The 27,572-nt window shown below is 41.6% G+C and overlaps 1 protein-coding gene across 1 annotated transcript in view; it reads right to left on the bottom strand.

Annotated features, from left to right (window-relative positions):
• COL28A1 (collagen type XXVIII alpha 1 chain) overlaps nucleotides 1-27,572 on the bottom strand; it is a 107,787-nt gene that overhangs the window by 42,514 nt on the left and 37,701 nt on the right. Inside the window, exons 4-14 of the mRNA XM_040357828.1 lie at nucleotides 23,801-23,821; nucleotides 22,621-22,680; nucleotides 22,348-22,401; nucleotides 20,585-20,629; nucleotides 19,711-19,737; nucleotides 17,020-17,064; nucleotides 14,816-14,860; nucleotides 10,873-10,926; nucleotides 7,373-7,441; nucleotides 6,050-6,118; nucleotides 2,694-2,762 (exon numbers count right to left, since the gene is read on the bottom strand). Coding sequence (XP_040213762.1) covers nucleotides 2,694-2,762; nucleotides 6,050-6,118; nucleotides 7,373-7,441; nucleotides 10,873-10,926; nucleotides 14,816-14,860; nucleotides 17,020-17,064; nucleotides 19,711-19,737; nucleotides 20,585-20,629; nucleotides 22,348-22,401; nucleotides 22,621-22,680; nucleotides 23,801-23,821 — 558 coding nt within the window. The remainder of the gene's footprint in view (nucleotides 1-2,693; nucleotides 2,763-6,049; nucleotides 6,119-7,372; nucleotides 7,442-10,872; nucleotides 10,927-14,815; nucleotides 14,861-17,019; nucleotides 17,065-19,710; nucleotides 19,738-20,584; nucleotides 20,630-22,347; nucleotides 22,402-22,620; nucleotides 22,681-23,800; nucleotides 23,822-27,572) is intronic.

Raw genomic sequence — 27,572 nt, forward strand, 5'->3', positions numbered from 1 at the left:
ACTTTGAAGAGCGCTGACATATTTTAAACCCTGTTACGTTCTTATCTGCATGGCAATGAATGTCATAGACATTTCCTAAAGGTCATCATTTTTACAGCAGATATAATAAACATTGCATGTTTCAGTTAAAACACAAAGTAGCAGCAATAATGTGTTAATCGGGCTCATTAACTTCTTTGTTTTGGAATCGCCTTCTCCCTATTCTGTCACAACTTCTACATTCCTGTTTCCTTGGAGACTACACAAACCTACAGGTACCTCTGCTTGCTCACTGGCTTTTTTAACATAGGCAGGCAGAACTACTCCAAGTCTCCTGTGTCCTCTCAGGACAACTTCCACCTTAAGTTTCAGTCCCAGAAAAGAGCACATCCCTCTCCACACTAATACTGAAGTACAAAACTCAAGACTGCACTCTGGTAACATCAACCATTCAGTTTATTCAAAACCACTGGCTTTGGCACAGTGCCTGCCTAGCACTACTAATGTGTTTCACGCAGACTTGACTTTTCTGACTATTTCATTAAAAGTATACATATTAAAGCCACACTCTGGTGATGTCAACTGTTCAGTTTATGGTAAAGCACTGGCTTCTTCTCAGCACCCTTAACTTTGCCCCTCTAATGCATTTCACCCAGGTTGGGCTTAATCGATGAAATGCATCAAAGGAGCATGGAAAAGGGAAGGGACTATGCAGAAGCCAGTGGTTGAGAATAAACTGAATGGTTGACATCATCAGAGTGTGGCCTTGAGGTTTTTACCTCTAGTGTAATAGTCAGAAGAGCTTAATCTGGGTGAAACATGTCAGAGGGGAGTGGACAAGAGGGGAGACTATGCAGAAGCTTGTGGTTAAAAGAGAAGTCCAGCCTGAGCTTGTTTGGCTGGGCTTCTCCTATGGGTCATAGGCGTGCAATTAGTTTTGCACTCCTGTGACCCATTTCCAGCAGAGAGCGGTCCACTCTCTGCTGACGTCACTGGAATCAGTTCAGGCACAGCGTCAGCACGTCCCCCCTCCCTATGCATTTCGTCACAGGCCCCTGGACAACATCACTTGTGACTAAACACGTCGGGAAGAGCGACGTGATGACGTCACCATGTCTGTGCAGGTCCGGGAGTAATAGGCTGCAGATTAAGCTGGCCAGCTTGTTTTTATGCTTGAATCTACTTGCTTAACTGTAAGTGTACTACTATTTTTTTAAATTAAAACACCCAAAGTTTTTATGCTCTGGAAGCTTTTATTTCTTCTTGGGGATCCTGTTTCATTGTGCTCTCAATGGGTGGTGGAAGTTTGTGAAGACGTTGGTGCTGTGTCCATCAAAGGCCCTGGCTGGATATTGAGCCAAAAGCACTTGTAAACTCCCATAATATGAAATCATAGGTAGTCGGTAAGCGGCAGTGAGATTAGAGGTGGAAGTTATCTCTTTACACATCACGTTTCGTTTGGCGCACTGTTATATATTGTCACATTGGATGTCACTTCATTGGATGGACTTCATCAACTGTTATTATTTATCCACATTTTGTTTATTAGTGCAACTTATTTTTTGACTGATGCCTGTCTCAGCCTCTCAGCGAGCCCCTGCCCCTCCACAGCTCAGCTCTCCACTGAGCGTGGGGGAGGGGCAAAGCAGAGAGCTGAAGAGTGACAGGCAGCAGCTCTCTGCTCGAGGAGCTGAGAGAACTGAGCCATCAGAAGTGTTCGATGGCTTGGTTCTCAGTGCAGAGGCGGCAGGGGCAGATGCAGCGTCCACCTAGGTAAGTATGATAGTAGAAAAAAAAAACATACTTCTCTTTTAAGAATAATATAAACAGTAGACATCATTAGAGTGCAGCCTTGAGTTTTGTACTTCTAGTGAAATAGTCAGAAAAGTCCTCTTTAGGGCTCTTTCACACTGCCTAGTTTTAGTGATGCTTTTTGAGTGCTAGCGGGGTGCGTCGGCGGCACTGCCCATTGATTTCAATAGACAGGGGCGTTTTAGGAGCGGTATATACACGGCAACTAAAGCGCCTCAAACAAGCTGCTTGCAGGGCTTTTTTTTTTACATCCTGCCAGTGCAGCGGCCGAATGAAGGGTTAAAATTGTCCGCAAAGCGCCGCTGCAGAGGTGCTTAACAGGCTCTGCCCATTGATTTCAAGGGGCGCTTTAGGAGCAGCGTATACACCGCTCCTAAAGCGCCTCAGAGAAGCTGCTTGCGGGACTTTTTTGGACGTCCTGCCAGCGCAGCACCCCAGTGTGAAAGCACTCGGGCTTTCACACTGGTATTGCAGATGAGGCTTTTTTCTAGCGGTTTACAGGCACTATTTTTAGTGCTAAAATGCATAAAAAAAGCCTACATTGTGAAAGGGGTCTTAAAGTTCATTCCAAAGTAATATTAGGTGGGCCCCCCAACATTATACAAAATTGTTATTGTGCAGCCTCTTGGGAATCCTGAGGATTTCAAATCCTGTGGGAATGCACTAGCAGGTTAGCAGGTTTTCCAAGAGGCTGCATCACAAGCCCCTGACATTTTCCCCAAATGCCCATATCTATCAAAACAGATCATATCTTTGGATGGCCAAATATATTGTGAACAAGGCTGCCCACAAAGACCTGGACAAGACCATTGGGTATCTGAAGATAATTCCATCCCAAGACACTTGGTAAATTGGCAATTTCTTTTGAAAATTTGTGAGCAATAGATAAATAAGGAGCTTACCTTTGGTCCTGGCAGACCCTCTCCTATAGATCCTCTCTCTCCGGAAGGCCCCTGAAGTCCTTGAGGGCCCTGTTAGGATGAAATCATTACAAAATATCAAAATGTTATAAATACAATCCACTGAGCTGACACATAACACAAACACAGCTTTCTTTGTAGCCTGTCTAGTTGTAACTTGCTTGCAAATAATGTAGCCCTATAACTTCAAAGATTGCATCTGATATGGCTGGAAGCGAACATTGTATTCTGTCTTGATGAGAATATTGGCGCAATTAAATCTAGTACAACAGACCCATTTGCCTTTCTAACTAAAGAGAACATTTTAGATGTCATGTGATTTTTTTTAAAGAAGATAATTTTGTATCAGTAAAATTCATGATACACTTGGCAAAATTCATAGTAAGTATTTTTTTTTCCAATTTTAAGGTTAAAAGAACAGCAGACGGATTTGGTTAATATTTGTCAGACTGAAGATAAACCACTGTAAACTTGCCCCAACATGATCTGGGTTTAGGTAATTGTGTGTCTGTCAGAAGTGTTAAAGCCTAAAAGCAGGCCTGATTGGAGGTATTAAGAGAAAGTGTGTTTTCCCATCATTTATAATGATTTAATGTAGATCTATACATTACTGGTTGCAAAAACTTTAGGATTCATAAGAATTCATTTGTCTAAGACAGAATAGTTTTGGAAGTACAGAGAAATACTACTTGAAAAATAATTAAAATCTATTTGTTATTATTGCTTGGTTTCAGTATTTTTATTGCCAGGAAATAACAATGAATAATGATTTTTGCACCGTACAATACAAAAAGCTCCCAATAATAGTATTGCTGCTTCATCCATAATGGGAAATCCAGTATAGGAGTGAGGCCACACGTGTAATGGGTCCAGCAAGGTACTGGAGCAAAGTTAACCCCTGTTAACTGAACCAGTCAACAATGGGCATATGTAATAATATCCATAGGCACCCTTGAATTGGAGTAATTATGCAGCCTTTCCTTTCATGGATTCAGAGGCATCTGCAGAGTATGACACATATGGCACATGCACTATGCACCACTCAGCATCAGGAATGGTCAGGACCTCCCAAGCAGGAAGATTTTTCTGGGGAGGAAGCAGAAGTTGGAGGAAGGCCCTGTCAGGAAGAACGTACGGGGCCCCATGATGTCTAATGGTGGGCATGGGAATGCCCTGGGGTACACTGACTGACACAGGGGAGAGCGATGCTCATGATAACTCAGTTTGAGTAATGCTAAGGCAGATGCCAGAGCCTGGAGCAGGAACCTCCATGGAACATGAACACCATACTCAAAGAGGTGCCAGGAACGTTTAGACTTGCAAGTGTAGTCGGATAAATGAAAACTTCAAACAACCTCAATAGTTTTGGCTCCCACACAGCAAAGCTTCCCTCAATGGGCAAACAACAGTAGCTCAAACAATAGAAATACAGATAGTTTTTGACAAACCAATACCACAAAAAAGTACTGTAAACCAAAAATACATACACGCCCAGCGAAATCCCTATGCTGCCACAAAGAAAGTGTAAAACCACTAAATTAATAATAAAATATAGGGGCGCTAATGGTGAACCTATGAATCCTACAAATGCAAATTATATCCAAATAAATATATGTGAAACCAAATATATGCAACCCCCTATCAAATGCACAAATGGGTGTGGAAATACAAATATAAATAAGTGAATAATGTAAATAAAAATAAATAATTAAAATAGTGACAATTCCTATATCCAATGATGTGAATAATTGAGAATGTGCCAAAAATATGATGATATGAATAAATGATCAACAAATGTAATCAATTAAGCATACAGTGACACAAAACCAACAAGTGCCATCAAATTGTGCAGAAAATATTCCAAAGGGGTTAACCAAATCACCATCTAAAGTCCATAAATCACTTCCAGTTCACAAATTTTCTCCACACCGTGTAATAATACCCAGTGAGCAGTGATAATACTAGACACTCACCAGACCGCCGGGGACAGCTTAATAAAAAGTGGTTAATAAGTGCTTGTTTCCAATCCTTGCCTAACCAGGAGAGCCAAGTTAGGTTGGTAAAACACTTCTCCTCTAAATGGTTACTCACATGTAGCAAATAAGGTGCAAAAAGAGAAAAATTCTTATAGTGCAGTATATATACAGTGGCCCAGATTCTCAAAGGGCTTACGACGGCGCAACGCAAAGTGCGCCGTCGTAACTCCTAATCTGGGCCGTCGTATCTATGCGACTGATTCTTAGAATCAGTTACGCATAGATAACCATTAGATCCGACAGGCGTAAGGCTCTTACGCTGTCGGATCTTAAATGCAATTTTTTTTTTGCCGCTAGGTGTCGCCTCCGTCGTTTTTCCCGTTGAGTATGCAAATTAGCAAAACACACGAATTCCCGAACGTACGCGCGGTCGACGCAGTGAAGTTACAATGTTTACGTTAGATTTGCGACGCGTAAAGTTGCCCCTGCTATATGAGGGGCAACCAATGTTAAGTATGGCTGTCGTTCCCACGTCGAAATGTATAAATTTACATCGTTTGCGTAAGTCGTCCGTGAATGGGGCTGGACGCCATTTACATTCACGTCGAAACCAATGACGTCCTTGTGAATTAGGCGGGCTTGCGCTGGGGGATTTACGCTACGCCGCCGCAGCTTTACAGGCAAGTTCTTTGTGAATAAAGCACTTGCCTGTAAAACTTGCGGCGGCGTAACGTAAATGACATACGTTACGCCGCCGCTATTTTACGCCCAGATACGAGAATCTGGGCCAGTGTGTAATATGTAGGGACTCTAAACAATTAAAGCAAGTGGATGGCCTCTTACATAAAAAGGGTGCCCAATCGGCACCAATATATCCCACAATTGTACTGGGAACTCCCACCACAATTTTCCAGTAACCAGGAGCTGGCATGCGTTCCAAATACCATAAATACCTATCCGGAAGTTGCGTGCTAGACGATTCACTGCGTTTCATCACAATGACGTCTTTAGGAAGCCAGGGCCTGGAGCAAGAACCTCCATGGATCAATAACAACATACTTAAAGAGGCACTGGGGATTTAGACTTGCAAGTGTGTTTGAATAAAGGAAAACTTCAAACAAGCTCAATAGCTCTCGCAAGGCATCTTCCACACAGCAAAGCTTCCCTCAATGGGCACACAAAAGTATCTCAAACAATAGAAATACAGAAATTAGCGGACGAAAACTTGATAAAAGAGTTCAAAATAATTTCCCTAACTTTTAACTTTCATAAGAGAACTGATTAAGCATGTTGAATATTTAGAAAAATCCAATTTCTAAACCCAATGCAGATACTTTAACAAACAAACATTAAAATACCCACCGGTGGTCCAGACTCTCCAATTCCTGGAGGACCACTTGGACCTGGTCTTCCTTGTGCTCCAATGTCTCCCTAAACACATAAAGAGAGCAAATAATAACAAAAATGTTATCAGACACAGCCATATCCAAATGTAATTACTGTTGCAATTTTAAAAGTATAATATCGAACAGAATTTTCTCCTCATGTACGTAGCCTATAATATATGATATGAAATAATTCTTGTTATTTTAGAAAAGTAAGGTCGACATGCATTGCTGCAGTGATGCAAAATGAAGGAAAAACGTTCTGGACAGCCGCACTCCAAAAATAAATAGCTTTTATTGTAAAATCAAAAAAACACACAAAAAGCATGCCACAGCAGACAGGATAAAAATCTGACGCGTTTCACACCAAACTTTAGTGCTTATTCATAGCTATGGATAAACACTAAAGTTTGGTGTGAAACACGTCAGCTTTTAACCCTATCTGCTGTGGCATGCTTTTTGTGTGTTTTTTTATTGTACAATAAAAGCAATTTATTTTTGGAGTGCGGCTGTCCAGAACGTTTTTACTTCATTTTGCATCATTCCATGCATTGCCAGCACCCTTGGCTTTGGATCAGGTGAGGAGACTTTCTGATTAGTATCTTAGAGCGGTGATTCCTCTTATGCATTGCTGCAGTGTTGTGATACAGGCTGTAAATAGACCTAGGGAATATGTATAATTGTCCTTAAAGTGAACCTTCAGTCATTTTTTTAACTTTCCATCTATTAAATCTTGTGCCCTTGTTGTTTTAACGTTGGATAGTAAAACATTTATTTTTTTCTGCAAGTAAATACCTTATACAGCCCACTTCCTCTTTTCTTGTCTGGTCATTAGCCTAGGCTTATGACATCATGCACAGCTCTCTCTCTCTCTCTCACTCTCGTGAGAGTTTGCCAATCAAAACAAGGGGGATGAGTCATAGGAGGGCCAATGAGAGCTGCAGGGTTGCAGAGCTGGAGGTGCACCTCTGTGTGTCTGTGTAAATCCAGGAAGTGAACAGGCAGCAGCTTCCATGGCATTAATATATAACAAAACAATTGATGAGAAGATGAAGCCATGTAATGTCTTGGTATGTACCGTAATGCCCCATCTCATTGGTACTCGGGGGATCTGTTAATTGTCCAAATTAGATTGCTTTCCTGCAGTAAAGTGAACTACAGAGGTAACCATATAATGTACTAATGATGCATAGAAATTCACACTATACATACATCTATTAGATGTAAAGTGTTCCTACATGCCCAACAATAGCCTTGTGTCTAGAAGGACCAAAAGACAAATGGTTCAGTTATTTGTTACCTTCGAGCCTGGCAGTCCTATCCCTGTTTCTCCTTGAAATCCAGGTGGCCCAGGGAGACCTCTATCACCCTATGGAAAAATATAAACAGTCAATATATACTGTATGTACTAATTACAATGTTCTTTATGATAGTAGTAGATGACATGATGTTGACATTTTTACTTTTGCTTTACTACCTGTGTTTGCTTTTTTTGCTATCTATGTCTGAGTTGAGGAAATTTCTACTCATCGCCTGTCATCAACACAAGAAGGGAACTCTCCTAATTGGGACATCCTACTGGTGACACCTATGAAAGATTGGCTGTCCTTTTACTTTAGGTAGATTTCTTCTCACTTTTTTCTTGTCTTCAGTCAGGCAATTTTGGGGATATCTGTTTAACCACTTCCATACCAGGCACTTACGCACCTTCCCGCCCAAGCCAATTTTCAGCTTTCAGCACTGTCGCACTTTGAATGGCAATTGCGAGGTCATGCTACACTGTACCCAAACAAAATTGGCGTCATTTTTCCCCACAATTAGAGCTTTCTTTTGGTGGAATTTGATCACCTCTGCGATTTTTTTTTTTGCGCAACAACTAAAAAAAGACTGAAAATTTTGAAAAAAAATTACATTTTTATTTTTTTCTGTTAATTTTTTTGTAAATAAGTACGTTTTCTCTTTCAATTACGGGCACTGATATGGCGGCACTGATGGGCACCGATGAGATGGCACTGATGGACATCGATGAGGTAGTACTGACAGGCACAGATGAGGTAGCACTTTTTGGCGGCGCTGGTATACGGCACTGATGGGCACACATAGGCGGCACTGATGGGCAGACATAGGCGGCACTGATGGGCACTCATGGGCGGCACTGATGGGGACTCATGGGTGGCACTGGGCACTCATAGGCAGCACAGATGGGCACTCAAGGGCGGCACTTATGGTGGGCACTGATTAGCATCTTTTTTATTTTTTAATCCTTTTTTTTTTAGACTTTTTCTCTTTTTTTTCAGATTTTTTTTTTTTTGCCCTTCCCTGGTGGTCCAGGGTGGCGATCCGAGGGGGGGCTGCGCTGATAAACAATCAGCGCGAACCCCCCCTGTCAGGAGAGCCGCCGATCGGCTCTCCTCTACTCGCGTCTGTCAGACGCGAGTGAGGAAGAGCCATCAACGGCTCTTCCTGTTTACATCGTGATCAGCCGTGGTTGGACACGGCTGATCACGTAGTAAAGAGCCTCCGTGAGAGACTCTTTACCTTGATTGGTGTAGCGGGGTGTCAGACTGACACCCTGCAACAACGATCGCCGCGATGCGCGCCCCCGGGGGCGCGCAGCGGCTCAGAATCCTGAGGAAGTCATATGACGTCCAGTCAGGATTCTACAACCACTTTGTCGACGTCAATATGTCATTGGCATGCGGGAAGTGGTTAATGGGTATACAGGAAGTAATAAAAATACAGAAGCTCTAAAACGTGCACTCACTAAGGTTTTGCTGACTCAACAGAGACCGGGCACATTTCAATCAGTATGTGGCTATTCCCAATCAACAGAAGTCAAACATTTGATTGTGTTCTGTCAAAAGAGCATGTTGAAAAATGTCCCTTATTTAGGGTGCTGCTGTCAGAATATGTTCTCCCGGCAGGAGTAGGATTCGTCCATTTACCTCGTTTGTGTGGATGGAGGAATCAGTTTTTTCATTTGGACCTCCGGCTAAAAGGAAACAATATGCCTCCATATGGCTAGCTTAAAGTGGATGTCCGCTGAAAAAAACATATTAAAAGCCAGCAGCTACAAATACTGCAGCTGCTGACTTTTAATATTAGGACACTTACCTGTCCTGGAGTCCAGCTCCGTCCGCAGCAGAGGACGAGTGATCGCTCGTCACTCTGCTGCCCCCCGCCATCCTCGGTGAGGGAACCAGGAAGTGAAGCACTCCAGCTTCACTGCCTGGTTCCCTACGGCGCATGCGCGAGTCGCGCTACGCCTGCCGGTTGGCTCCCGCTGTGTACTGGGAGCCGAGTGTTCCCAGAACACAACGGGGGGACGGGACGGGAGGTGACATCATGACCGCAGTCTGCCCGAGACTGTGTGGCCGGAAGTGGGTGCAAATACCTGTCTTTAGACAAATGTCAAATGTGACACTGGAGGGTTCCGATCAGCGGGAGTTCCACTTTAGGGTGGAGCTCCGCTTTAACTCGAATGCCGCGTACACACAATCAAACATTCCGACAAGAAAAACGCGGATTTTTTCTGACGGAATGTTGGCTCAAACTTGTGTTGCATACACACGGTCACACAATTCTTGTCGGAAATTCCGACCGCCAAGAACGCAGTGACGTACAACACGTACGACGAGCCTAGATCAATGAAGTTCAATAGGCAGTTTGGCTCTTCTGCTTAAATCTGAGCATGCGTGTTTTTTTGCACGTCGGAATTGCATACAGACGATCGGAATTTCCAAAATAAACTTTTTCCATCTGAAAAATAGAGAACCTGCTCTCAATCTTTTGTTGGTGGAAATTCCGACAGCAAAAGTCCGATGGAGCATACACACAGTCGGAATTTCCGACAAAAAGCTCACATCGGACTTTTCTTGACGGAATTTCCGATCGCATGTAAGCGGCATAACCCTTTTCTTTCCTGCCGTTAACACACTTTATGTCCTAGAATAGCAATGCTCACTTACCGTCACATTAGAAATACAGAACATCCTCTCCTTATTTCCATAACATAGCAGGAGGTGTTCATAGGTTCACAGAGTTTTCTGGCAAGAGCTGATAACATTGTTCGATATACTAGTTCAGTGCACAGTAAGTTACAAGAACAATGGATTTCTGAAAGGATCAACGGGTATTTTTCTATATGTTATGTTCTAACACAATAACACACTCCCAGTCCTAGGTGACATTGCTGCTCCTCCATAGATACAGTATAGCATAATAATTGAGCATAGTCACCCTAGGACAGGAAATGTGTTACTGTCAGGATCAAGTGAAAATAAAGGCATAAAATCCCCCAAAAAATGAATGCAACCTCCACAAGGGCTGGAAATCTTATACATATTATTATTTTGTTCTTGGGTTTAAATATACTTTAACTCTCAATCCCAACAACAGTATACAGAATAGAAGCTTTCACGATGCGTGTCATCTGTCTAATGAAATTACTAAGTTTGGTTTTCAGGGGACTTATTTAAAGCTAATAAGATGATCCTGTTATGTTAAACTAATAAATGGTAAGAAAGACTGAATGTTGTTCCCCCAAGTCCCTTTAGCAGAGACCACATAACTTGTATCTGGAAGAAACATCCCGTTTGGGTAATATTAGGTAAATATGTCATGGCCTCTGTTTCCATTTGTTAGTTCATTGTAGCAGGACTGTCAATGATAGTTGAGGATTTTAATTTACATATAGTCCTACTAAAGAGAACTACAATATTTACTCTGCCATCAAAGAACTGGGCAACTGTTTGTTATTTAAATGCAGTCTCTTTGTTTACACTTAAAATATTTCCTTACCTTTTGTCCTTGCAGTCCTTCAAAACCTTGATCTCCTGGGGGTCCTTGAATACCCTATATGGCATTAAAATGAACAAAAGTGTTAGTTCTGGGTTCTACGAGTAATCCATACCATTTACTGTACTCCCTCAGCTAAAACATTTATTCTTTTTTTTTTTTTTGTACTTTATATGTTTATTTGTTTTTTTCTTTTCTTTACATAAAACAGCATATGGAAAGGCACAGGGCAAATACTCTGCCAAAAACAAACATGAATACAATCCTCTTGACAAAAAAAATACATACATATTCGCTCTGGACCCTCCCATAAACTCCCTCACTAAATCTTCCCACTCTAACCCTTTTCTTAGTCATCACTCTCTCTCACAGAGAGACAAGTGATGCATCTGCCCTTTCCCAGCTCCCCCCCTCAAAAGACGAGAGAAAAAAAAAAAAAAAAAAGAGAAAAAAAGATAAAAGAGGGGGAGAGAGAAGGGGAGCCCCATCCTCTCCCTCCCTTAAACCACAATTCATAACAGGAAAGTCGGTTTATCCTTCATATTATATTTTACATTATAATTCCCTGCGCGTATCCGATTCTTCATTTATCAGGTTCAGTCATTAATCTTTTCCCCTCATCTGAATTTTTAAACAAATTCCAGCTCTTCCACGTTTCTTTGTATAGTTTATTTTTACCCTTAGCTGAGAGAACTAGGTCTTCCATAGCTTCTATATCTCTAACTCTATTTATCCACTCTAAAACTGTTGGTGACGTAGTATCCCTCCACCGTAAGGGTATACCTGCTTTAGCTGCATTCACCAAATGGCACAGTACTGAGTTCCGATAAGTCTGAACTGGAATCTCAGATAGGTGAAGTAGGAAAAAAGCGGGATCATTGGGTATTTTTAACTCAGAAATTTTTTGCAAGATTCTCATAATTGACAACCAATAAACTCTTATTTTTTTACAAAACCAAAATATATGAATCAATGTCCCGCTTTCTTCTCCACATCTCCAACATCTGTCAGAATTTTCATTGCAGAATTTTTTGAGTCGTACTGGAGTATGGTACCACTGCATCAAGATTTTATAGTTTAATTCTTGAATTCGTGTACAGATTGAAGAGTTTAGAGTCAAAAAGATAATCTGTTTACGTTGTAATGCAGAGAAGGTCCTATCTAGGTCCTTCTCCCATTTGTTAAGGCCTGGTATCTCCTGATCCTCCCTAAATTTATTTAATAGTCCATACATTTTAGAGATCCCTCGGGCTAGTGGTTCTAAATCATTACAGTACGACTCAAAGATTGTTAACTGACGATGAAAATTACTTCCCGGGCCTAATGATCTAAAAAAATTACTTAATTGCAACGCCTGCCAGATATTGACTTCAAAAGGGCCTCCTATTTGTATTAATGTTTTAATCGATGGCCAGTTTTCTGATATAATAAAATGTGAGGCCTGATATACTCCTTTCTCTATTAATAACCGGAAAGATCCTCTTTCATTACCCGGACTAAAACTTGGGTTCCCCAATATGGGAAACAAAGGTGATCGCACTGTAGAAAAGTTCCCGTTTTGGCATATACGTGCAGTAATTTTTAGTGTTGTGCCAATTATAGGGTGATTTTTAAGAGGAGCCGGTAATACTGTATAGCACCAAGGTGCTCTACCTAAAGGAACTGTGCTCAGCTGTTGTTCTATGTCAACCCACCTCTTAGATCTAACATGTTTACACCAGTCCACTAATCTAGATAGATGTACTGCATAATAATACTTAAATATATCTGGGACCCCCATTCCACCAAGATTCTTAGGCATAGTCAACAGATCTCTTTTAATCCTAGGACGTTTCCCGGCCCAGATAAAATTCATAAATAAACTACGTATCTGACGCAAAAAAGTCACTGGAATCTTAATTGGTAGCGCCTGAAGTAAATACAAAATTTTCGGAAGAACGGACATTTTGATTATACTAATGCGGCCAAACCAAGAATGGGAACCAAGTCGCCATTTGTCAAGTAGGGCTCGTAATAGATTATACATTGGTAAAAAATTCATTTTAAAAATGTCCTTTTCTTTTGATGGAATATTTGTGCCCAAGTATCTAAGCATTGGACTCCATTTAAAACAAAAATTCGCCCGAATGGAATCCCGGGAAAGAGGGGATAGTGACATGCTCATGGCCTCTGATTTAGTCTGATTTATTTTTAAATTAGAGAGAGTGCCATATTTCTCAATCTCACTCAGCAAAGTAGGGAGAGAAATATGAGGCTCGGTTACTGAAAAAAGCATATCATCCGCATAAGCAGAAACCTTGTGGATTCCTTCCCCAACCCTAATACCCCGTATATCCGGATTCAGGCGAATTCTGTTCAGCAATGGTTCCAAAGAGAGAACGAAGAGAAGGGGTGAGAGGGGGCAGCCCTGGCGAGTACCATTCGAGATGCTGAAGGGTTCAGAAAGGACCCCATTTGCCTTTACAACCGAAACATTTATTCTATATACAGTGTACATATATATTGTGAGGGAAGCAGGTTTAAATGGCATTGGCAGTGGCAAACCAAGCAGGAGACAACCAACATGGAACAAACTAAACTGAAGTCAGTTTCTGACAAACAGGGTGCCCTCCAATGGTTTCCCCAAACAATCAGAAAGCACTTTGTATGTAGACAGGTGAAGTTAGCTGAAGTTAGTCACGTGACCTGACAAAGCGGTTAATCCCTACAACATGTAGTCTATCCTGACCAAGCTCTGGCAACTCTTCTATTTTAACCCAACCCCATTGCCCTGCTGCATGGATTGACCATGGACTATTCGACTCTCCCTCGTTGGTTGCCCACACAGTATTGTTTACATAGTGGAGCACTTCCGCCCGCTCCTGGCGTTTTTCCTTGGCTGGTGGCAACGAGCCCTGACCACAGCTGCCATCTCCGGGTGCACCAGCTGTTTGTGACCTCTGTCCATCGATCCGAAATCTTTGGGGTTCACTGCACGCTTCCAGGAGCTCCCAGGTTAGAGCCAGCCATTGACAGTGTCCCACTGGCACGCTTCCATCTCCCTGCATGGGCTTGTGTTCCATTTACCTTATGTCATCAGTCAGTTTCCCAAAAAATTATTGCTGCTCTAAATTTTGAATCTGTCTTTACTTATTGAAATAGCGCTGCCTCTGCTGAATTTTGTGAAGTTAGCTTGCCTGCCACTAGATGGCTCTGTTACCATTATAGTATAGTAAGGGGGAAGTTGTATTCAGGTGTAAGCTCTCCTTTTAGAAAAATCCCTCTTCTAGTGATGTAATGGGCGGAGTTAGCATTCATATAAATGCCAGTGTGGGCGAGGCCCTGTAGAGTTGCAATATAATTTATGCACTGTTTTGTTTTTGGTATTAAAAATTTTTGGTTTTAGCATATTATTGTGTGACCTTTTGGGGTGCCAATAAAGTCTAATTATTTTCAAAATAGCATTCATCTATCCCATATGGGATGTGGCACCCCTGTATTGTGTCATTACATGAGCCTCTGCTTCTTCCACCCTGTAAAGGCTCTCCCTGATTATTCTTTGTTAAAAGTATGTTTTTGTATTGCATGTTACCATTGGGGAGGGCTCCGGACTCATTCAATACTATTACTGGGGCAGAAAATGAAGGAAACCTCCAATGAAGACACAGACGGGATCGCGATGTGTTTTATTTTGGTTGTAGAACTGAAGATATAACTCTTCCCCTGACTATGCAATGGTAGCCATGTGAAATACATAGCTTTTAGATCATTTTAAAAACCCATCTAATTGGTTTCTGGTAAATAAGCTTGCTACATTTTTATAATACAACCATATGGTGGGGAAGTCAGTTTTAGAAAAATTACCATATTTCAATGTGACCAGTTATTCCAGTAGAATTCTACAAAACATCAGAAAAACATGGTTGTGCTGCATTTTTGGTTTAGATCACCTAAATTGTGTTCTTACCTGCACACCTCGTAATCCTCTGGGACCAGTAGGACCTTCAGGACCCTAAAAGATAAAATAAAAATGTTACTATGAATGAATTTGGAATGGTACACACTGAGATAATTCTTCCTGGATTTCCACTTTTTCTGAAGAGGAAATTAAAAGAAGTAAAGGTATAAGGCAGCAATGACAAATTGCTGTAACCCACAGAAACCAGAAATCACATGTCGACAGACTCCGATAAATCTGATTGGTTGATTAAGGTTAATACTTTGAATATAGCTGCTGTCATTTGCACAGTCCATAGAGTGAAAATAAAAAAGTCCAAATGTACACCCAATTTAGTCTTCTGAAAACACTGGGGCACTCTCTTATTAGTCCATTTAAAGGCAGGGGTTGGCTCCCTTTAAATTATAGCTCCTTCTTAGGCCCCTTTCACATTAGCGGACCGTTCATCCGTTTATTACAAGTCCGTTTACGGACTTGTAATGCATCCCTATGGGATCGCGTCCGTTAGCGGATGGAGCATCCGCTAACGTCCGCAACCATCCGCGTCCGTCAGGATCCGGTTTTTCGGATGGAAGAAAACCCTGTTTTTCTTCCGTTCGGCGGAACGGATCGGATGAAGACGGACAGACGGTCCGTCTTCATCCGATTCCCCATAGGGGAGAGCAGAGGAGAGACAGGGCGGTCTCTGCACAGTGTGCGGGGACCGCCCTGTCCACCGACAGCTCAGCGGGGATTACGGATGATCCCCGCTGAGCCGACGGACACACACGGAGCGGACACAAAAACGGTCCGCTCCGTGTGAAAGAGGCCTTAGAGGTTGAGTTGTGATGTCATGGGTTTCCATTTTAAAAGGTTGGAGGAGTGAGGGCAGGAGAGACAACCTGGAGCCGCATTTGGGAGATAGTTTGTGTGCTCGCTCGAAGGGCCGGGAATGACTACAACACTTAGGCCTCTGAACAGGAACTAGGAAAATTGACTTTTTGTATGTCAATGAGAACTGCAATGCTTCCCCTCCTTTCTAAGATTGCTCAGTGATGTGACTGTTTAAAATTATCTTTGTTGAAATTATCTGTAAAAAGGTTTATTTCCATTGGAATGGAATCATTTTTATACTGGTACAGGAAAAGAGGTTACCTCTGTAACCAAGAAGCGTCTGTGTGGTGATCTAATGGATTAATGTGTTAAGTACAGCTTTGCCCAGGGAGAAGAATTTCGGTATATGCACTGGCTGGTGCATGCCTAGTTTGCCCACAAATGGGTGGTGATGGAGTAAAAGGAGTCCCCCACCTGACAGTGAGAAAAAAAAACTCATATATATGATGCATCAGCTGGCCTGGACCCCCGTGTCACATGGGTCTGGGCCTGGGTGGTCAGCTGGATCTCTGCAGCTTATATCTGGATCATGGAAACATAGGCATATGTACAGTGCCTTGAAAAAGTATTCATTCCCCTTGAAATTTTCCACATTTTGTCATGTTACAACCAAAAATTTAAATTTATTTTATTAGGATTTGATTTGATAGACCAACACAAAGTGACACATACTTGAAGTGGAAGGGACATGATAAATGGTTCTCAAAATGTTTTACAAATAAATATGTGAAAAGAGTGGTGTGCATTTGTATTCCTCGGTCGTGTGTACGAGGCCTAACTCTACTTAGGGCAAGGTGAAGAAATGCATGTTGTGCGAAAGAGAGGTATAAGGCACTGCATGTAGTAGATAAATAGGACATTGCGTATAATTTAAAGATGTGTCCCAATGCATGTAGTCAAACTATTTAAGGCATTGAGCGCATGAAATATCGGGGTTCATATACTAAAGACTAATGAGCATGTTTACTTTGCAAGATCATTTTCCTTTAGCTTAGCAAATGAATGAATTTACTTTTCAAAGAATACCTAATCAAATGCAAATATAATTTTACAAAATTAAATTTTTGTTTGCAAAACGAGGATGGAAGTCAGAGAACTTCATCACATTTTTTAGGCTAAGGGAAAATGACCCTGAAAAGTCAATAGCCTATTTGCCTTTAGTAACTCCATTGCGTGTAACAAAAGTGAGGCACTACTTGTAAGTGAAGTACAAACAGCTGCCGATTTTAACACTTCAGAACTTTCTGACAAAAGCAAAGCAAAACAATTTTAATTACAGTTAACTACTGTAGGATCCCTGCCAATCTATATTTTACAGCACATGATGTTTACGTACGTACCCGATCACCCTTGATGCCAGGAATTCCACACTCGCCTCGCTCACCCTAAGAGGAAAAATAAGTAATATGCCTTTATTGAAACCTTTATTATCAAAAGAGAGTATGTAGTATGTTTTTACTACTCCAGTGCATTTTAGTTAGTCCATCCAGGGGTTATATGTGCTTTAATGAACAATTACAAATAGCACAATGTGCATTCAGAATGAACTTAAAGCGGTAGTAAAGCCGCTGGTGTTTTTTTTCCATACCTGTAAAGATAAAGCCATAATGAGCTAGTATGCACCGCATACTAGCTCATTATGAAATACTTACCTTGGAACAAGGTTAGGGGAACTTAACTGGTCCACGCCGAGGGAGTTGTCATCTTTACTCGGCGTGTCTTCCGGGTATCGCCGCTCCAGCACTGTAATTGGCTGGAGCGGCGATGACGTCACTCCCTGCGCGCGGGGAAAAACTTCTGTCCGGCAAGATCCGGCGGCTGCCGGGCCTTTAGCCGAAGATCCCCGTTGCGCATGCGCCGCTGCAGTCAGCGGTGCATTGCAAGGGGAATGTCTCCTAAACTGTACAGGTTTAGGAGATATTCTTTATACGTACAGGTAAGCCTTAATATAGGCTTACCTGTAAGTGAAAGTGGTAGTACAGAGTATACTACCACTTTAACATTGATTATTACAGTGGAGGCCACCGAACATTAATGTCTCATGCATGGAGCACGCTTCTCTCCTAGAAGCCTTTTCTCCTGGCAGCAGTGTTTTGGCAGAAAAAATGCATGGCGCTTGTAAAGGTTTATAAAGTGTTTACTAGCGTTTAGGTGAGTTTACAGGCCTCAAGCACTTGGGCGCTAATTAATTTCATTGACCAGAATATTCATTTATTCTGGCCATTGAATTGAATTAACATTTAAGTGTTAAACGCTCCTAGCATTAACACGCATTCAGACATGTTTACAAGCGTCAATCGTTTTTTCGGCCAAAGCTCCGGGACGCACTTGCAGTTGTTTTTTTTTCTGCCCCTAAAAGCCCCTGACACTGAATGCTGCTAAAAGTCTTCATACGACCGACGTAAGTTTCCTACGCCTACGGAGCCTGGGCGCATATTTACGCTGGCCGCAAGGGGCGCTTCCATTGAATCGAATCTGCAAATGACCGAGATACACCGATTCACAAACGTACTTGCGCCTGTCGCAGTAGTATACGCCGTTTACGCAAGGCGTACGTCCGGAGTAAAGTTATTCCACCTATAGGAGGCACATCCCATGCAAAGGTATGGACGACGGAACAGCCGTCGGATTTTACGTCGTTTACGTAAGTCGTACGTGAACGGGGCTGGGCGTAGGTTACGTTCACATCGTAGGCATTGAGCCGTCGTATCTTAGGGAGTAAATTTGACGTGATTCTGAGCATGCGCCGTTCGTTCGGCCCATCATTTGCATGGGGTCAAGCTTCATTTAAATGGATCACGCCCACTCCCTTCCTACTCTGAATTAGGCGGGCTTATGCCGGCCAATTTACGTTACGCTGGCGCAACGTAGGGAGCGAGTGCTTTGTGAATACTGCTCTTGCCTCTCAGAGTTACGTCAGCGTAGCGCATATGAGATGGGCTACGCCCGCACAAATATATGCATCTACGTGAATCTGGGCCTATGTGTGCATGGACACATAGGCTCGCATGGAGGGGAGTTTAGAGGTTGGGGAAAAAAACGCCAAATGCCCCTAGAATAGGGTTGCCACCTTTTCTTTAAGTCAAGACCAGACACTTTAGCGTGGCACAGCATTTTTTTTTTATAGTATAAACTATACATATAATTTGATATCAAATACAATTTCTAATCATATGAAATTAATAACAAGAGTTCAACTTTACATCAGAGACCACAGAGTTTCTCTTTTATATCTGAATCCACAGAGTTCCCCTTTTACATCTGAACTCGCAGAGTTCCCTTTGATTGTAAGGGGGGACTCTGCAGACTCTGATGTAAGGGAGAACTATGGGGCTTCTAACATAAGGGATGCTATGGTAACCCTGATTTAACAGGGAACACTGAGAATTCTGATGTTCAGAGAAGACTCTGATGTAAGAGGAAACACTGTGGCTTCTGGTGTAAAGGGTAACTCTGATGTAAGGGGTGCTCTGAGAACCCTAATTTGCCTTAGTGTACTCACTTAGAGGCAGGAGGTAGAAGGATGGTGAACTCGCTCACCCCTTGGCAGTCAGCACCTCTCATCCAGATGTATCTGAGACTGCAGGACTTCAAATTTCCGGCCTTCACTTTCCGTTTCTGAGGCACAGTGCCAGGGATTGGAGTGTGGACAGAGGCAGAGGGGTAGGGGTGTTGGGGGGGTGGGGGGTTGTTAGTGCTGGCTTTGGGCAGTGTGAAAGAGTATAACAGACACTCTCAGCTCAGCCAACTGCAGCCAGCAACCCTACTGGGAAGCAATAGTCCAGTCCAAATAATGTGTCCAGGTTTCAGGCAGTCTGAAATCCGGACACATGATTCTAAACCCAAACTGTCTGGGTGAATCCTGGACAGGTGGCAACCCTGCCCTAGAAGCAGCTGCACAAACGTCCAATGCGCATGAGGCCTTAATATTTTTACTTTAGCATTTCCTCAACAGCATTTAATTTGAACCCACGCCATGCACATTTCCCCCCTGCATTTACTATATGTAATAAATAAACAAAATACATTACCGGCTCTCCTTTATACCCAGGTTTGCCCTAAAAAGGAAAAAACAAAAGATCAAAAACATAATTCTGATGAGTAAAGTAGTCATGTGGTTTTGATTGTAATTATTATAAGTGTTGTATAAACTTATTTATACTTTCAGAAGGCAAGTTGGTAGAAATTTTGGGATTTAAGGATACTATTCAATCCCAGAATGCACATACAGTGTATGACTGGGCAGTCCCAGGTTAAGTGCCAAAACACACATTGGGTCACTGATACTTGAGGAAAGAAAAATGCAGTCCATATGGTTTCATTGATATAGTGTAATAAATGCTATGCAAAATAAAATTTAAAAAATCATGGTAACACCCTTGTCAAGGTGGTTTCAATGGATGATTCCTAGTTCTCTTAATTTATGCTCAGAATATATGTGTGTGTCAAGATTCAAGTAGAGCCTCTATGGGTGGAGATAAGGCATTTCATGTTTTCAGTACACCAATGGCGAGTTGTTCAGATAATATATGCAATCTGCTCAGTGCTAAAACATGTAGCTGTTTGGCAAATGTTGGGGTTTTATAGTAATGTAAATTAGAGAAATGCCTCTCTCATGATTTAATGGTCCAACTGGAACATTCTACGTCTGTTTTTGGAACTCTGTTCTGGTCCACCTGGGAATTTGGGCTGTTATTGTCTACCTTGGTGTGGTCCTACTCTTCCTGCTGCATTCTCCATTAAATAAATAAAAAGACAACATAATGCCCACTGCAGATCAGATAGTTTAGAATATTTTTTTAAGTAATACATCTGTTTTTGTTTAGTGGATCCTTTAAAAGCATTATATTTACTGTCTATGGTCATTTATAACCCATCCATATTATGTTAAATTTGTACAGTTACCTCTAGTCCATCTCTTCCAGGAATGCCATTAAGTCCAGATTCTCCCTGTAATAAAGATAAAAACACCATATTGTCATTTTAGAGGTAATTCCAAAATTAGCCTGCCTTAAAATCCTGATTATGATTAACCAGCTAAGTAATGTACAAACATTAAAGAAATCAAAGATATTTAACATTCTTTCTGCTAGAGATCCAATAATCTGAGGCCCAGTTTTAGATTCCAGATCACATGCTGGACACTGCTGATCCATATTTTTTGTGTTACTGCCATGGTAATGTATGAGCAAACAAACAAATATAGAAAAAAATGAATACTTTATAATAATAATAATAATAATAATAATAATAATAATAATAATATTTGAATGAATAATCATAATTCACTATAATTCCATGTAAATGGGATTACTGCTTTGTTTATTATTGGTAAATGTTATGTAAATGTTACATATTGACTTAAAGACTTACGTGTACAGTAAAAATCTGTATTTTTTTGCAAGAAAGTTGCTTAGAACCCCTAAACATTATATATATATATATATGTAGCGCTACCCCCTCAGGAGCCGCTGGTTAGATTGGGATCGGCATAATTATGTTACCTCTGTGATGTGTCTAGGGATGAAGGGATGATGTGGAGCAGTAACGGAATGTCCAGATAGCAGGGTGACGTTTTCTATGCTTTATTACTGGTCCAACATTGACCAACAGTCAAACAGAGGTAGATAGAAGTAGGTTGGTGAAAAGGAGAACTTGCAGATTCAGGCTTATGGATAAACAGAAGCAATCCTGCTTCCAACAGCAATTTTTACTTTGTCGCCACTTCAGCCAAAGTGGGTAAAGTGCCCCTGGACAGGTCCCTCTCACAGGCCTGGCAGTCAGGGCGTCACTTAGAACCTCTGGGAAGGAACAAGTCTCTGCCACTGACTTGGCTCTATTAGAATTGTGGTTAGTGATGAGACCTCTGCCATAGGCCTAACACTCGAGAACAGGAATGGTAGAGCGGATCCTCCCAGTCAATAATTTGCCTGAATCTCCCTCAGGTAGACTTTGTATCTTTGGGGTCACCGACCGACAGTTTGCAGCATACAACCCGTCAGTGTCCGGTCACCCAGATCCCCAATGGTTCGCCCTGTTGGATCACCTGCCTCCGGGTTCACCTCAGACCGACTCCCCATCGGACAGCACAACTCGCTTGGGATCTTCTCAATAAGAGATGGGGGACCCAGTAAGTCACTGGGGCCCCTTCGCAGCATCAGTTGCTCCAGGCCATGAGGGCCCAGAGTCAGGAACTCTGCGTAGCACATGCGTCCCCCATCTCTTAGCCAATAACAGAGAGCACTGATCGATCTGAGTTTTCTGTCAGAACACAACAGCTCAGTGGGGGTGATCACTGAACTAATCTTGCATGGTTGCACGAAAAAAAAAAATGCAATGTGTACCAGGCTTAAGTCTGCTGTAAACACATACATAAATCTGAAGGCACATGGTCTTTATCCAGAACTCCATGGGGGAGATTAACTGAAACCGGAGAGTGCAAAATCTGGTGCAGTTCGGCATAGAAACCAACCAGCTTCCAGGTTTTATTGTCAAAGCTTATTTGAACAAGCTAATGTTAGAAGCTGATTGGCTACCATGCACAGCTGCACCAGATTCTGAGTGCAGCAGTTTTACTAAATCTCCCCCCAAGTGTTTCATAAAAAAGCAACATCATCCAGCATTACCTGTTGTTTTTTAAATTCTAGATAGAAATAAAAGTACCATACCTTACCACCTTTCAGACCAGTAGCACCATCATCACCTGGTCGTCCCTTTTTACCCTATTAAAAAGAAAAATAGGTTTTACAATTTTGCTATGTTTATTTACTATTTATTTTATTCATACTTTTACTATATTTATTGCATTGGATAACTTCTCAGCCTTGCACATGTTAAAAACAAAATATTTAAAACTGGCTTCATATGGACAAAAAGCATTGTCATTGCTCATGCCCTTTAACAGTTAAAGATTGTTTTTTAATTATATTATGTGTACTCACAGCAGATCCAGGAAGTCCTCTTTCCCCCTTTTCACAGGTGCAGATAGGTGACTGGCGGCACTGGAAAAATATATAAAATATAAAACTTCACATTTTCATGTTCAATTACTAACTAACTAATAGGGGAAGTGACAATTGATGAAATTGGGTCAAGGTCAGAATAAGTCACAATGCTAATAAATCTTAACCTTGTAAATGGGTTTAATAATATGTTGCATCTCAACATTTACTAATAAAGTTCACTTCACTTCAGAATAAGCCACATAGGCCATATCGATTCTGAAAAAAGGGGACCTGCATAATTAAAAACAATATAATAATAATTTTCTATGTCTCATACATTGACCAAACATTATTGAGGAAGTAAACCCTGATGAGTTTTACTTCCTCTTTTTTCCCCTGCAAAGTAAAAGCATAATGGGCTAGTCACGTCATGGGTCCTGTAGAAACGTCACGATCGTGCCCTTTCTTCAGTGCATATGAACCAATGACATCTGCGCAAGGGACCTCTATGAAGGGAAATTCACTCCTGTAAGAGTTATTATGGGGAACAAGGTACCTCCACTGAAGATTTTTCACCAATCCTTGTTTCCACAACAACCCAAAATTGTCATAAGGACAGAAAGTGAGATGAAACCTTCTGTACAGGGACACAGGCAGCAAAACAAATGTCACAGTGGTGTTAACCTTTCCCTAGGCTATCCAAAAAAATGTAAAAAAATAATTTGGGCTGGAGTTACACTTAAAAATGTCAAATAAAACCAAAGAATTTCCAAGCTTAACTGACCAGCCAACCTGCGACCAACCGAATTAACCGGTCTAACAGTATGCCTTAAAACACTTAAATAATGTACATATTCAAACTTATATACAAATTCAACTTGAGAACAAACCTACGGACCCTATCTTGTTTGTAACCCGGGGACCGCCTGTACTAAATTTTCTAACAAACATGGCTAAATGTCATTCGAAAGTACTTCAAAATTTTGTCTGCTTTTAACATTGGATTTTGGAATGAAAGAAAAACTACTCAAACAACCTAGTCTAAACTGCAATTCTGACCCATTAACAAAAGCACCAAAACTATATGGTAGCACCAGAATAAAAAGAAAAAGTAAAAGAAATATCAAAATGTTTGCAATTTTTCTTCCAAGTGACAATGTATCTTTAAAACACTTACCCCTTCTTCAGCAAGCTCTTTCTGTAAAAAAAAAGAAGAAAAAAAACAGTGAATAAAAATAATTGCCCAGCAATTTGTATCAAAAGGTATTGTGAACTCATTAACCTCCCTGGCGGTATGATTCTTTCAGATTTTTGATGCTGAAAGCGATACCATTATTTTTCATGGAAATTTGGTGTTTTACATTGTAGGCCTGCAATTCTTAGGCCCCGTACACACGTCCGAGGAACTCGACGGGCAAAACACATCGTTTTGCTCGTCGAGTTCCTTGTGAAGCCGCCGAGGATCTCGGCGAGCCAACTTTCCTCATTGAACAACGAGGAAATAGAGAACATGTTCTCTATTTGGCTCGCCAAAGAACTTGTCGGCTTCCTCGGCCGAAAGTATACACACGGCCGGGTTTCTCGGCAGAATTCAGCTCCGATCGAGTTTCTGGCTGAATTCTGCCGAGAAACTCGGTCGTGTGTACGGGGCCTTAGGAATAACTCATTTAAATCTGTCCAAACAATAGTCTAGTAGACATCCCGGGTAGGATAAAGTTTGAAACACAAAATCATAAATTATAATATAATAAATAACTATAAATAGTTATAAAAAATAATAATGTAATTATAATAAAAATTATTCAATAATGTAATCAAATCAAAAACACTGAAATTTGCTCAGTTGCAGAATTGTCGCTGTTATTACTTTCGGTATTTGATGACGAATTTCACCACAAATCGCTATCGCTCAATTCTGCAAGTGATTCTAATTTATTATCGCTGTTTTCTAGCTGGTCTAAAACCACTTTTGACATAAACTGACACTTTTTGGTTGCTATGGACAATTTCCAGTTTACAGGCAGAAAGAACAGTTTTTATTATATAAAACTGCATGCAGGACACTGGACAGACCACTAGGGACAAAGGGGTGTGTATTTATTTTATACAGTACTGTAATCTGTAAGATTACAGTATACTGTATCTATATTGTGTTTTTCCTTTTTTGAATTTGGCACTGAACTCCGCCTCCGTGCATCGCACCGTTCGGGAACAGAGCTCGGCAGTCACCAGTGTATGAATAGAGCGAGAAGACAGCTCACACACACACAGCAGGGAGACATCGCAAGATCCAGGCACAAGGTAAGTAACTTTCCCTGTATCCTGCAATGCGATCCCGAGTCAGGCTTGGGGTTGCCGCTTTTGGTATGTAAAATTCACCCCGAGCCAGACTCGGGAATACCGCTAGGCAGGTTAAGCAGCACAAACCACTTTGATAATATTCTCTTATGGCATTGATAAGTCATTGACAACAGTAGTGTATTTAGGTTTGTGCTGCCCTAGGCCTAACTAAATTCGTGCACCCCCCTAATTTAAATATGACCCACCCCTTCCTGTCAAGGCCACATTCTTTTCTGTTTAAGACTTAATTTCCTCTCACTTCCTATTGGGCTATGGAGCAGGAAGTGAAGGGAAATCTCTGCAATGAGACAGGGGTGGTAAAAAATAAACTGACAGAAGCTATAACCCTCCCTTACTCTATCCAAAACGAAAAAAAAAATAGTGTTGCCTATAGTTCTACTTTAAGCACAAATTTCTGATCATTTTATGGAGAAGACTAAGAAGATATAACCATGCCGATGGTGCAGCAGAAAACATATAGCAAAGTGAGGAAGGTTTGTGGTCCAGGATGATAGGACAGTCAATATTAAAAGCAGCGCAGCCCCCCAATTGCGGAATGCATACCAAAAGCAGTGCGGCCGCTTTTTGGGGCCCTAGACTAATTTGCCTCTTAGCCCAGTCCGCCCCATTAGACGGTGTAGCGCCAGCCGGCAGGGACTCTTTCCGTGCTACCCTAGGCCTGGGCCTTGTTGGCCTAGGCCAGGATACAGCGTTGATTGACAATACATACCGGTACATACAGCTTATTTTGAGACACACTGGGGTTGATTTACTAAAACTGAAGAGTGCAAAATCAGTGCAACTCTGCAGAGAAACCAATCAGCTACCAGTGTTTTTTTTTTTTTGTCAAAGCTTAGTTGAACAAGCTGAAGTTGGAAGCTGATTGGCTACCATGCACATCTGCACCAGATTTTGCACTTTCTAGATATAGTAAATCAACCTCACAGTGCTGAGTGGCAGCTTTTGTGATTTCAGCTCAGAAACCTAAAAATGTATTTGAAACATCCTTTATAAATTGTATACATTCTTGGTCTGAGGTTGTTCAGCTTCAGTTGATTCCACACTTTTAACTTGGTGTAGATCAAATCTGGGTAACAAATTGGTAATGTTGTCCAGAAAATACTGCAACCATGGTAAAACCAGAAAGTATTTTTTTTTTCAGTACAGAGTTCTGTGATAAAAGCAGATATCATATGAAGATAACATTGTTACAGGGTCATGAAGATTCTTCCCATGATTTTAATATGTATAACAATTGCCATTGTCGTGTATGCTCTTATTATTCAACAAATCCTTGTGGAAATGTCAACCAAGATAAGACATTAGGGTTGATTTACTAACGGCGAATAGACTGTGCACTTTGAAAAGTGCAGTTGCCCCAGAGCTTAGTAAATGAGTTAAAGCTTTGCAAAGAAAATGAAAAGCATTTTTTTTTTCTTTATTAAGTCCCCATCAGAGGACTCTTATGGGGACGCCTAATGTAAAGAGGGAGTCTGATGAGGACACCTGATTTATAAGGTAATGCTGATGGGGACACCTGTTGTAAAGGGGGGCACCTGCTGTAAAGAGGGACTCTGATTGGGACACCTGATGTATAGGGCGACTCTGATGAGGCCACCTGATGTATGCTGATGTGCTGATGGGGACACCTGTTGTAAAGGGGGACTCTGATTGGGACACCTGATATATAGGGGGACTCTGATGAGGACACTTGATGTATAGGGGGACTCTGATGAGAACACCTGATGTATAGGGGGATGCTGACGGGGACACCTGTTGTAAAGGGGGACTCTGATTGGGACACCTGATGTAAAGGGGGACTCTGATTGGGACACCTGATGTATAGGGTGACTCTGATTGGGTCACCTGATGTAAAGGGGGACTCTGATGAGGGCACCTGTTGTATAGGGGGATGCTGATCGGGAAACCTGTTGTAAAGGAGAACTCTAATTGGGACACATGATGTAAAGGAGGGCACTTGCTGTAAAGGGGGCTCTGTATGGGACATCTGATGTAAAAATGGGCTCTGATGAGGACACCTTATGTTAAGTGGTTTTATCTGTAAATGTGGATGTGATTGGCCTACTGTGACGTGCACAGTGAGGCTGCAATTGATGGGCATAGTTAGGCTGCAATTGATGGGCATAGTAAGGCTGCATATGATGGGCACAGTGAGGCTGAAATTGATGGGCACAGTGAGGCTGCATATGATGGCCACAGTGAGGATGTAATTGATGGGCACAGTGAGGCTACATATGATAGGTACAGTTTTATCTAGCAGTAATGGTACATAATCACTTGATAAATGGTTACTTACAGTCCTAACAGTTACTAACAGTTTAATTTTTCAGTTTGTTTTCAATTAAGCACACCAACAATCTAATAAAACTGACATATTTGTAGGCAGGTGAAGTCTGCTGTCTCCACTGCAGGTGTCGCTCAACCGATGCAGGAATACAAAGGGGGATGAGGTCATGGGGAACAGGGTTTCTCTATGGTTTCTTGAGTCACAGGGGCAGTGATCCAATTGAATACTGCACACCAATGTGACTCTGGTGGCCATCTTAGGTGTGGCAGTCTATTTAGGACCTTGGACCTTGGTCCCTAGA

This window comes from Rana temporaria, chromosome 6 (assembly GCF_905171775.1).
Source record: "Rana temporaria chromosome 6, aRanTem1.1, whole genome shotgun sequence".
In the NCBI taxonomy this organism is placed as follows: domain Eukaryota; kingdom Metazoa; phylum Chordata; class Amphibia; order Anura; family Ranidae; genus Rana; species Rana temporaria.